Here is a 13,343-nt window from a genome sequence, read left to right as displayed (position 1 = left end):
CAGATGGGTAACTTGTTGCAGCAGGTTACTCATCTGTTGCAAAAAACTAATTTTATGTTATAACAGATTCATCTGTTGGGTAACTTGTTGCAACAGGTTAATTATCTGTTGGACATTGTCCAACAGATGGGTAACTTGTTGCGACAGTTACTCATTTTGTAAAAAACTAGTTTCATGTTATAACAGATTCATCGTTGGGTAATTTGTTGCAACAGTTAATTATGCTGGACATTTTTCAAAGATGGGTAACTTGTTGCAAAGCGGGTTACTCATCTGTTGTAAAAAACTAGTTGCATGTTATAACAGATTTATCTGTTGGGTAACTTGTTGCAACAGGTTAATTATCTGTTGGACATTTTCCAACAGATGCATAACTTGTTGCAACAGATGCATGTGTTGTTGCAGCAGATTATAAAAGCTGTTGCAACACCTAGTCATCTGTTGTGTTCTAATGCTTACAGCTTCCTTAGGGGGGTTGAAAAGGTCAACACTCAATTTTGTGTTGTTCTGGCAGTGAGCCATCTAAGAATTCTTGGATAGGTAACTTCTTCGGAGTATTCCTTGACTTGATGCCTGAGGTGAGGAATGGCTTCAAATGCCCAAGCCTAGAAAAAAAGATGCCATCAAAAATCAAAATAGTGATTGAAATAATTAAAAAAAAAAGGTAAAACATTGAAGAAAATTTACCATGAAAGCCCAAGGGAAGCCATATAGGTTTTGTGTCTTCCCCGTTGGCTTCAAATCCTTCATCAAATATTCAACAGTCAAGCTAAAGCTTTGAAAACCCCAGGCATAGTTGTTGAAGGCATCATAGTCCTCAGCAAGTTTAATCAATCCAAGCGGTATGTTGTAGAGTACGTCTCTTGCCCAAAGAACACTGTGCACAAACCAAACTAAGCACAGTGCCTCCTTGTGCTTTTTTGAGAAAGTTTTGGAGTCCAAATCTTGCAACAATTTCTTTTGAGTGTAGCTCTTTCCCACTAAGTTTATCAAAGAGACATCATTCTTAGCTTTGGAACCCTTTGCTTTCTTGGCTGCCTTGGGTGTCCGGGCTGGCTTGATCAATACAACAGTAGGAAGAGGCTCACAAGGATAACATCTCAATCTAGTAACTATGACAAACTCCTTCATGCCAAAGCAAACCGGCATGCCGCAGTAATTGATCCAAATCTCATCCTTTCTATCACAAATAATCTTACGCTTCAAAAGCTCAGAAACCATTGTCATTTGAAATCAGGCATTGGTATCTTCAGGCAAATCTAAATAGAGCCCAAAGCAGCTAGCCCTAAAGAAATTCTCCAACCCCTGCTGCCGGAGAATGCCCCTGAAGGTGTCAAAGCCCTTGCCCATGGCTGATCTAACCACAAAATCACCGGACAAATCCTTATTTTCATTCGGCGGCATCATCACGCCGTACTTTTCAATCTTGAAACTCTTGACGACCTCCACAATCGAAGGTCTATTGGGATATGTGGCAATACTAAAAGACTCAACAAGATTGGTATCCACATTATGTTTCCTTTTTCTTCTTAACTCGGCCAAGGTCTGATCTGTTGATTCTTCTTCTTCTTCTTCTTCTTCTTCATTACCATTTTCAGTTTCTGCATCTTCTTCACCTCCATCATCCCCTTCAGCTCCTTCATCCCCTTCATCTCCTTCTTCTTCACCTACTTCTTCTTCATCTCCTTCTTCTTTTATCTCCTTGGCATTTTCTTCATTTTCTTCATCTCCTTCAGCAGATTTTTCATCATCTTTTTCACTTTCTTCTCTAGTTTTTTTCACTTTGTTCATTTTTATCACTTTCTTCTTCATGCCCAACAGAGGTTTCATGGGTTTTCTCTCTTTAAGCCCCCGATTTCACTAACTCTTTCCTCGTTTGTTGATTGACAAATAGCGATCACAAGTTTATCTAATGGTGTTTGCACCTTAGCTCTTTTACTACTTTCTCCTCAATTGGTTTCTCTCCTTTTCTTTAACTTGGAGCCATTTTATCTACACACAGGAGATAGAAAAACAGTTTTAATTGGTTAGTGCAACATTCAAAGTAAAAGGGAAAAGGAATATGTTGCAATCGGTTATTAAGAATATGTTGCAACAAAATACGAAAGTTGCAGACAACTTATTACTTGCGTGAGAATCTTAATCTGTTGGAAATAGAAAACAAGTAGCAAATCCTTAGCAAGCTGTTTTGATTTTTTACAATAGCTTGTTAATATGCTACAACAAGCTGCTTGATTCTTTGCCAAAAACCTCAACAATTGTTTTGATTTTATCCAGCAGCTGTTGGATAAAATCAAAACTTTTCCTAAACCATAGCATGACAACAACAACAACAACAAAAACATCTAAATTTAACTACAAAACATCTATATTTCACTACAAACACACAACCATCACAAATCTCACTCACAACTTAAACAAAATACACCAAATAGGATTTTTTTTAACCATGAACCTCACAAATCTCAGATGTTTACAATTTCAAACAAGTCTTGAATTTCTTTACGACAACAACAACAAAGCAAAAACATTTAAATTTAACTACAAAACATCTATATTTCACTACAAACACACAACCATCACAAATCTCACTCACAACTTAAACAAAATACACCAAACCATGCAACCTCAGTAGATGTTTGCAACTGTCAAACAAGTGCTGAATTTACAACAGACGAGTAACCTCGATTGTTGGAAAACATCAACAAAATTGCAAGCCTTTTTTTCGAAACAACAAGGAGAAGAAGAACAAAAACAACACCAAAAATCATAATTTCACAACCACAACCACTATTTACAAACTCACAAACCCCAACAAGTGCAACAAATACACGAAACTACAATAAAACAAACAACATTCAAGAATAACCCATGCTCTTCTTCATCTTCTCTAACCAAAATCATCATTTTCACACTCTGATTTCAAAACCCTAACTTTTGAACCAAGTGAAAAAAAAAAGTTTACCTGAGAATGAATAGAGAAGCAACAGCAATGGAGAGAGAGAGAAATGAGCAGCAGCAACGGAGAGAGAGGAACGAACAACAACAATGGTGGTCGCAGGTTTTTTGCAGAACGGAGAGAGAGAGAGACGGGGCTGTTTTTTTTTTTTTTGAAATAAGATGAACAAGTAGTTGGGGTCGTGGGGGAAGTGGGTTGGAAGGAGTTTTTGTATAATGTGTGTGGGTTGGAAGAAGTTTTTGTATAATGTGTATGGGCTTTTGTGTATTTTGTAAAAGATTATAAGTTTTAAAAATTATTATTCAGTCCCAATTTTAGTTAATCACATTTTTAAGACAAGTTTGATCTTGGCTGATCAAACTTGTCACCATTTCTAATTATGAGACTTTTTTGTCACCATAAGTTAAATCTTCCCTTAAAGTTTACGATCGTTAACAACTTTAAATTAAAGAAAGATGAGCACCCACTACCTCAAAATCCTGGGTCCGCCGCTGATCAGCACAAGTAAGCAGTAACTCTGCCCACCAAAACATAGGTAGATGGGATGAAATCACCTAATGTTTGGTACTCCCTTTTTTTCTTTTTTTCAATCAGTAATTCCTATGGTACTCTTTAAGCAAATATTTAATGGAAATTTCTGAATTTAAAACTTTTGTGGTTGGAGAAGTACCTTCAATCCCTTTACATATACTTTTATGTAGAATCTTCCCATCAAACTCAAAAGCCACCAAAGCAAAAACAAAAAGCAATTTGACAGATAGAATGGTAAAACAAAACAAAAAAAAACCAAGTTAAGCTCGTAATACCGCTGAAAACAGAGAAAAAACCATAAATGAAGCAAAACACATGAAAAAGGAATAGAATGTGCAATCAACGGCCAGGGTTTTGGCATCTCTCAGATAGAATGAATGAAAAAACAAAATACTATTTGGCTAATGGTGAGAATCAAAAGAAAGAAAAGTTAAATGTATATATTAACTCTCAAAACGAGGCGTTGGAGACCAATTTAATCTGAGTTTTTACTTAAGTACTAATTACTAGTATATACATTTTCAATTTTTATACTACTGTACTAACTTCTTTTAACTTGTTATAACATACTTTTATCTTATTTTCAAGCTTTAAATTTTATATTTTAATGAATATTGTTTGGATGATCTGACGAGGTAAAAAAAAAATTACTCGACGATGCACATAAAATAAAATCTAGCCTTGAAAATGAACAAATTTAAATGTAATTTCCTCCTTTTTCTTACTTCTTTGTGTTCTCATTTTATAATATAATTGAATAAATAATTATAGTGATTACAAAATTAGCAAAGATAAATTAACATTTTATAGTTTTTGTCTTGTAATTTGTGTAGACTTTTATGCATGGAGGCAGTTTATATACGAACAAATGAAAATAAGGGGAAGCAAAATAATTAGCAAAGCATTTTCTTATTGGTTAAACTAAACCGAACCGTTAAGGACCAAAAACCGATAAACCGAAAATCGATAACGAATATCTTATAGGTTTGGTTATTGATTTCGCGTATTTATAAACCGAAAACCAACAAACCGAATCAGTCATACACAAAATCGAACCGAACTGACCTATAATCACCCCCCTATTCCAATTCATCACACTTAAAGTATTTCTTTTTATTGCAAAATGAACTGGCAGTAGACTTCGAAACCATACTAGACTCAGACAGTTTTTATTTAGATCCAGAAGTTTTTCCAAATATTTTGAAGTAGTGACTGTTATGACTTATACAGTATCCTTTTTTATGTACTAGTAAGTCAGTCGGAAGAATTAACTAAATGTGACTTTTTAGTTATGAAATTAGTATAGGTGACTTGTGGGGACCATTTCATCTCAAAACCCATTTAAATATGGGATTAAGATAATTGAGGTTCAAAGTGTATTTTTAAAACTTCTTAATCTTTTTATAAAATACAAAAAGATCCCAACTTAATCCAAAAAACCCACTAGCCCCCTTCTCATCCTCCCACCCCTCCCCCCAGCCCTACACCCCACCCCCACCAATTTTTTTTTTTTTAAAGTTTTGATATTTTTTATTTGCTTTGTCACCAGTCCCCCTCCTCCCCCCACCCCACACCCCACCCCCCCCCCAATTTTTTTTTTTTTAAAGTTTTGATATTTTTTATTTGCTTTTTCATTAGCTCCCTCCTCCTCCCACCGCCCCCCCCCCCCCCAAATTTTTTTTTTTTTAAAGTTTTAATTTTTTTTTATTTGCTTTTTCACTCGCCCCCCCCCCCCCCCCCCCCCCTTTCCCCCAATTTTTTTTTTTTTTTTTTTTTAAAGTTTTAATTTTTTTATTTGTTTTTTCACCCCCCACCTCCTCCCCCGCCCCCACCCCCCAATTTTTTTTTTTAATTTTGATTTTCTTTATTTGTTTTTTCACCCCCCCCTCAAAAAAAATTAAAAACAAATTTGATTTTTTTTTACGACCCTGCCCCCACCAAAATTTTAAATTTTGTTTTGATTTTTTTTTTAATTTATTTTTTCACCCCCTTTCTCCTCCTGCCAACCTTGCCCCCCCCCCCCCCCGCGCGCGCCTAAAAAAAAATTTTTGAAAAGTTTTTCTTTTGTTTTTTTACCCCTACCCTTCCAAAAAAGGAAGTTTTTCAAAAAAATTATTTTTTGCAACCCTCCCCCTCCCCTCCCTAAAAATAAATGATTTTTCTTGAAAAGAAGTTTTGAAATTTTTTTTTTTTTTTGATTTCTTACTTCACCCACCATCCGAAAATATTAATTTTATTTTTTAAAAAAAAAATCCGTCCCCCCCCCACCCACTCCAAAAAAAAATCTTGAAAGGAAGTTTTGAATTATTTTTTTTTGTTTTGGGTTTAGGAAAAAATTGGATAAAATTCAGGTTGTTGTTGTTGTGTGTTTGTAGTAAAATAGAAGGTTTTTATTTGTTGTCCTGGTATGGTTCGGGGTTTAGCAAAGATATCCAACATATGATTTTTTTTTGTTCTTGTCTACGTATTTATTTGGTTCTGTTTATAGAAGATATCCAACAGATTTGTAGTTGTTGCAACAAGTTCTACACTTGTAACAAGTAGACAATCTGTTGCAACAACTACAAATGTTGGACATAGCTTCAGTTATTTAGTTCTGTTTGTAGAAGATATCCAACAGATTTTTAGTTGTTACAACAGGTTCTACACTTGTTGTAACAAGTAGACAATCTGTTGCAGCAACAACTACTAATCATACATAGCTTCGTTTATTTGTTTACCTTGTAGAAGATATCAATGATTTATAGTTGTTGCAACAAGCTCTACACTTGTTGCAACAAGTAGACAATCTGTTGCAACAACTCCAAATCTGTTGGACATAGCTTCAGTTATTTGATTCTGTTTGTAGAAGATATCCAACAGATTTGTAGTTGTTACAACAAGTTCTACACTTGTTGCAACAAGTAGACAATCTGTTGCAACAACTACAAATCTGTTGGACATAACTTGATTATTTGGTTACGTTTTTGTAGAAAATATCCACGTATTTTTAGTTGTTGCAATAGGGTTGTTCACGGTTTTGGTTAAAACCAAAACCAAACCGAAAATTTAACTAAACCAAATAAAAAAAACAGACATTTGGTTTGGTTTGGTTTTAAATTTTAAAAACCGATAATATTTTAGTTTGGTTATGGTTCTATTAAAAAATAACCGAATAAATAACTTGAACCAAACCAATAAATTATATACATAAATTTTATAATTATTTATATATAATAGTAGTTTTTCATAAATAATTATAAATATTTTGTCCTTTATGTTATTTGTGAATGATGTTTATGAACTTATTTATTTTGATTAGTTGTGGTATTTGGAGCCAAGGTGGTTTGTTGAACAATTTCTGTTTATGAACTTATTTATTTTGCTTACTAATTGTTGCAATAGATCATATATTAGAATTGCTTGGTTGCTTAGTTGTTACAACAAATTACTCACCTTGTTGGAAAAAAATCAAAAAATTGCTTAAATTATTGTAAAAACTAAAAAATATGTCGCAACATATGAGTTAAATTGTTGCAACAGATCATACACTTGTTGAAGAAGTTGCAACAAGTTACTAATCTGTTTCAATGATGGATCAGTTGTTTAAGCAAGTTGACTAATTGTTGCGACAGATTAATCACCTTGTTTGAATTATTGCAACAACTTACTCATATGTTGCAGCAGGTATCTCATATGTTGCAACAACTTACTCATATGTTGCAGCAGGTATCTCATATGTTGCAACAACTTACTCATATGTTGCAGCAGGTATCTTATATGTTGCAACAACTCCTCCATTATTGCAACATATTCACGATATTGCTAATCTGTTTAAATAAGTTACTAATCTCTTTAGACAAATTGCCTAAATGATTGCAACAGATCATACAATTGTTGAAAAAGTTGCAACAAATTACTAATGTTTCAACAAGTTACTAATCCCGTTCCAACAAGTAACTCTGTTTAAACAAGTTATTAATCAATTGCACAATGTGATAATACGATTGTGGAAGAAGTTGCAACAAATTACTAATCTGTTTCAACAAGTTACTAATCAGATTCCAACAAGTAACTAATACTGTTTAAACAAGTTACTAATGCCGCAATGTATCATACAGTTGTGGAAGAAGTTGCAACAAATTACTAATGATTTTAGTAGATATATATATTGATCACTAAATATAGTTGATTTCCATTGTTTATCACTAAATATGGGTGAATCAAGTAGTTCACACCAATTCACTCCAATGATCACTCCATTTAGTGCATATTGGACTTTAGTTGATCATCTATCCCGACCCAAAAACACCATCAAATTACTTAAGTATATATTGATCAATAAATATGGTTGATTTCCATTTGTTTATCACTAAATATGGGTGAATCAAGTAGTTCTATATCAATTCACTCCCATGATCACTCCGTTTAATGCGTATTGGACTTAGTTGATTATCTATCCCGACCCAAAACACCATCAAATTGCTTAAGTATATATATTGATCAATAAATATGGTTGATTTCCATTGTTTATCACTAAATATGGGTGAATCAAGTAGTTTCCATCAATTCACTCCATGATCACTCGCTTAGTGCGTATTGGACTTAGTTAATCATCTATCTTGACCCAAACACCATCAAATTGCTTAAGTATATATATTGATCAATAAATATGATTGATTTCCATTGTTTATCACTAAATATGGGTGAATCAAGTAGTTCCCATTCAGTGTCCTTACGATCAATTCGCTCTAGTTTACTAGACTTAGTTGATCATCTATCTGACCCAAAACACCATCAAATTGCTTAAGTATATATATTGATCAATAAATATGGTTGATCTCCATTCTTATCACTAAATATGGTTGATTTCCATTATTTATCACTAAATATGGCTGATTCCTTTATTGATCACCAAATATGGGTGAACTAAGTAGTATCTCGTTGCAACAAGTGTAAGATTCGTTGCGGCAAGTGTAGTATTCCCAACACCGTAGTATCCTTTGTAACAACCTCCAGGGTAGTCGTATAAAGAATCGTAATATCCGTTCTAAGAATACACTTAGAATTGCCCATCTAATCCATAAATTACTATCTAATCCATTAAGGATGTTAGTAGATATATATATATATTCATCACTAAATATCGTTAGATTTCATTTGTTTAACACTAGATATATGGGTGAATCAAGTAATTACATCAATTCACTCTAATAATCACTCGCTTTAGTGCATACATCTTGACTTAGTAGATCATCTTTCTAACTCAAAATACTATCAAATTGATTAAGTATTATATATTTGATTACTAAATATCGTTGATTTGATTTGTTTATCACTAAATATGAGTGAATCGAGAAGTCTACATCAATTCACTATAATAATCACTGATTTAGTGCATATTGACTTAGTAGATCATCTTTCCCGACTCAAAAATACTATCAAATTGATTAAGTATTATATATTAATCACTAAATATCATTGATTTCATTTGCTTATCACTAAATATGGGTGAATCAAGTAAATTAAGCATCAATTCACTATAATGATCATTGGATTTAGCAGCATATTCTGACTCAAATTACCATTAAATTGATTAAGTATTATATATTGATCACTACTTATCATTGATTTTCTTTGTTTATCACTAAATGTCATTGATTTTCCCTTTGTTGATCACTAAATATGGGTGAATCAAGTAGTATCCGTTCTGTGTAACAATCGTGTAATATTTGTTGTAACAGTGTAGTATCATTTGCAACAATCGAGACTTCGCGACAAAAGACATAGTTGTTGAACAAGTCCTTACTCTTGTTGGATAAAACACAACAAAGCTACCAACTTTCTCGCAACAAGTCACTCCACTTGTTGAAAACCAACATTTAACTTAGTTAACATGCCGCAAGGCGTCATTGTTGTTGCAACAGATTGCTTATTTCTTGAAATATTTTAGCAGCTTGGATAAACACAGTTACTATTGTTGCAACAGCCTCCAAGTTTTGTTGGATAAACCCAACAATTGAACGTTGCAATGATTTATTAGATTATTATTTAAAATCGTTTGAAGAATTTATTAACAATACACACATTTGTGTTTGAACGATCAATATATCATATAAACCAAGTTCCACAAGCACCAAGCAGAAATTAACATTCTAAAAAAGAATAACATTAAAATGTCGTAAAGTTCCAACAAATAAGCATATTACAACGTAATTGCAATTAACAACTAGGGAGCATTTGAAGCTTTGACAACAACTACAAATGCTGCTAGATATTTTTACAAAAGCGAACCAAATAAAGCTATATCAATGATTTGTAGTTGTTGTAGCAGTTATCTACTTGTTGCCACAAGTGTAGAACTTGTTGCAACAACTAAATACGGTACTGGATATCTTCTATAAACATAACCAGTATAAATAGGACAAGAATAGAAAAAACATCTATTGGATATCTTTTCCTAAACCACCGAACCATACCAGGACAACATGAGTAAAACCATCTATTTACTACAAACACACTACAACAACAACTGACTTTATCCAAACTTTTCCTAAACCCAAAAAAAAATCAAAACTTATTTTCAATATTCTTTTGAGTGGGGGAGGGGGGTGGTGCAAAAAAAAAAAAAAACTTTTCAAAACTTTTTTTAAAAAAGCAATTTTGAGGGGGGGTAGTAAGGGGTGAAATGGAGAAAGGGGGCTAGTAAAAAATAAAAAAAAATATCAATTTTTTTTAATAGTTTGGGGGGGGGTGTGGGGGGGGGGGGGGAGAGGGGGAGGGATGGGAAGAGGAGTGAAATTTGGTAAGAAAAAATTAAAACTTTTTAAATTTTTTTTGGGGGGGTGGTGGGGGGTGGGGGGGAGAGTTGCGAGGGGAGGGGAGGGGGTGAAAAAAATAAATAAAGAAAATAAAAAATTAATTTTTTTTTGGAGGGGGGTGGGGGTGGGGGATGAGGGTGAGGGTGGGGGGAGGATTGCGGGGGAGGAGAGGAGGGGGTGAAAAAATAAATAAAGAAAATTAGAAAAAAAATTAATTTTTTTTGGGGGGTGGGGTGTTAGGCGGTTGGGAGGAGGAGGAGGGTGAAACAAAAATAAAAATAAAAAAAAATTGGGCAGCGGTGGGGGGGGCGGGGGGCGAGGGGGAGGGGGTGGGGGTGGGGGGGGAGGGGTTGCCGGGGAGGGAGGAGGGGGGGTGAAAAAATAAATAAAGAAAATTAATTAATTTTTTTTTTAGCGAGGGGGGGGTGGGGTCAGAGGAGGAGGGGTGAAAAAAAATAAAGAAAATAAAAAAAAAATTTGGCCGGGGTGGGGTGGGGGGGGGGCGGGGGCGGGGGAGGGGGGGTGGGGGCACCGGCTCGGGGCGAGGTACCGCGAGGTGGGTCCAAAGTGTTAAAAATAAAACTTGAGTGCAAAGTGTTAAAAGTAAAGTTCGGGGTTAAAATGTCAAAATAGAAACTTTGGGCAACTTCAAAACCCCAATTAATCAATAGAAAATTATTTCTCTTCAATAATTAAAACTCGAATACCTTTATCTTAAAATAAAAAACTAAAGAGTGACTAATAATTAAATGCCCCAAGTCAGTCTCTCAACACGTGCAAATATCTTGAGTTATTTAGTACAACAAGGACATAATATTTTTGATCTATAATAAAAGATAAACTAAAGAATATAAGTATCTAAAAGTGCTTAATGTGATAATTTGCATTTTTAGCAACCTGATAGTTGAGGATAAAAGACTGTTAAGGATCACTTTGACAGCCTTTTCCTGTATAGGAATATTAGAAATTTGATTTATAAAGAGAAATAAATGGCGTCAACAAAATATACAATTTAAATATTGAAGAAATTAGTTTTGATGTGATAGTATAAACAAGATATGAATACCAATTTGGTATGATTAGTTTCTTTGATATTCTCCGCTAGTGAGAATAATATAAACACTTGGAAAACAAAAATCCTACAATAAACATTTCAGACAAATTGGAATAATATGGAGGCGTGAAGAGCATAGAAACAAAAACTTGTTAGCTTTAACGGTTAAGAGCCCAAAGCACACTCCTTAAACCCCGCAGTTGGGCGGAGCCATTCTAAGAGTGTGCTTTCTTGTTTTCATCGCACCAATTTTCTTCAAATCTACCTCCTCTCATCTTGACAAAATCAATCCCAGGTCTATTATTATTCTCACTTGGACATTGAATTAAACGTTAAAACATTTAGTTTTTGTTCTTTAGCACATTGATCAGAAAATGGAGTCAGCTGCCGTGAATGGCGTCTGCACTAAATCTGCTATTCCCTCCACTCCCGTAAGTCTCCACCTTCCCTTTCTTTCCAAATCTTCACTTGTTTGTGTGTGTGTTTTTTTTTTCCAATAATTTGTCTGTTCGAAGCGTGGCCTTGCTGCGACCTCGTACTCAGTTCGCGTATACCCGCCACCTCCCACCAGCAACGGACTCTCAGTTACTGCGGATGCAAAGTAATCGCCTAGTGTTTTTATGTACGCTCGAATTTGAAACCGAGGGACGTCATGGTTCTCAACCGACCATGACCGCGCCGTACCACACCTCGTGTTTTGTTTGAAATATGTTGCTCCTGTGTTCCTCTTGGCCCCCCCAAGTTATTATCCTAATGCTTAACCCCTTATTTAGGATTTGTATTTTCCTGAATTCTTGTCCTAGTTTTACTGAGCTACTTCAATTCTGCCTTTTTTGGTTGTGGTTAGGGCTTATTTCGGGGAGAAGGAGTGGTATTAGGAGCTCGCAATGTAACTTTATGGCAGGGAGTAGGATAAATTATCCTCGGCAGAGATCTGAAGCATGTAGAATTATTAGTACTAAATCTGTTAAACGTAGCGGTGCTCTTGCTGTAACATGTCGTGCTGAGAAAATTCTAGTAGCAAATAGAGGAGAGATTGCTGTTCGTGTGATTCGGACAGCTCATGAGATGGGAATTCCTTGTGTTGCGGTTTACTCAACCATAGACAAAGATGCCTTACATGTCAAGCTTGCTGATGAATCTGTTTGCATTGGTGTGACCAAGCAATCAATCGTAAGTTATCACAAATCGTAGACCCACTTAAGTTTCATCAATCACTCTCTTTTTAGATTCTTTAAGCAAAAATATAATCCTTCGCGTGCTTGTATTCTCTTTATTTCTTTAGAATGTAACATCATTCAGTCTCTTATGTTTTGGTGCTTTCAAAGTTTGTTTTTGTAGGCGTTTGGCCATAGATTGCTAATATTTTCATGGAATTTATGGAGTTGGAGTTGAAGATGTAGTTGTGTTTGGTTATACTTTTTGCAAAGAATATTTGGAATAATCTTCATGCTTGAATGTACTTAAATACAACTTCAAAAGTGAAAAGTGAGTTGGAAAGCATGTTATAAGTTGTTTTACAAATTTGAAATACAACTTCAAGTTGGATTTAGAATTTTCATGCCCAAACACTTATTTTCAAATAAGGTGAATTCCGGGAAAATATTAATAATTTCTATGGCCAAACAAGTCCTTATATTTTCCTTCATTTGTTTGTAATTTCATAATTTCCTTAATACTTCAACAGAAGGTGCATGATTAATTTTTGATGAAATATTTCGTAATCATATTTCTAAGTTCTAACTTTCCATCCCAAGTCAGAGTATCAAAGTTTGTGGTATCAACAAAGCATGACGACAGTCACATTTCTCTTTTTCTGCAGGTATTTAGTGATCCCGAATGTCTTATCTGCTGCTATCAGTCGTGGATGTACAATGCTGCATCCTGGGTATGGTTTCCTTTCTGAGAATGCAGCTTTTGTTGAGATGTGCAGAGAACACGGAATCAACTTTATTGGGCCAAATGTAAGTGATCCAGCTATACCCGTCTTTTGATACTT

The 13,343-nt window shown here is 34.6% G+C and overlaps 1 protein-coding gene across 1 annotated transcript; it reads right to left on the bottom strand.

Annotated features, from left to right (window-relative positions):
* Positions 1-288: 288 nt before the first annotated feature.
* Positions 289-1,221, bottom strand: LOC132042412 (uncharacterized). Its single transcript, XM_059432959.1, has 2 exons — positions 688-1,221; positions 289-605 (listed from the first exon to the last, which is right to left on the bottom strand). Exons 1-2 carry the CDS (start codon positions 1,219-1,221, stop codon positions 492-494), a joined length of 648 nt encoding a protein of 215 aa, XP_059288942.1. The 3' UTR covers positions 289-491.
* Positions 1,222-13,343: the final 12,122 nt, after the last annotated feature.

Source organism: Lycium ferocissimum, unplaced genomic scaffold (genome assembly GCF_029784015.1).
Source record: "Lycium ferocissimum isolate CSIRO_LF1 unplaced genomic scaffold, AGI_CSIRO_Lferr_CH_V1 ctg15135, whole genome shotgun sequence".
Taxonomy (NCBI): Eukaryota; Viridiplantae; Streptophyta; class Magnoliopsida; order Solanales; family Solanaceae; genus Lycium; species Lycium ferocissimum.
The sequence above is the reverse complement of the archived record's forward strand: the minus strand, read 5'-3'. Positions and strand labels throughout refer to the sequence as shown.

What these genes read in the sequence shown, in the direction of transcription:
- LOC132042412 (XM_059432959.1), bottom strand. Translation starts at nt 1,221, where the DNA reads ATGGTTTCTGAGCTTTTGAAGCGTAAGATTATTTGTGATAGAAAGGAT. An exon ending in GCTTCCCTTGGGCTTTCATG is followed by an intron (nt 606 to 687) that starts GTAAATTTTCTT and finishes CTTTTTTTCTAG; the next exon opens with GCTTGGGCATTTGAAGCCAT.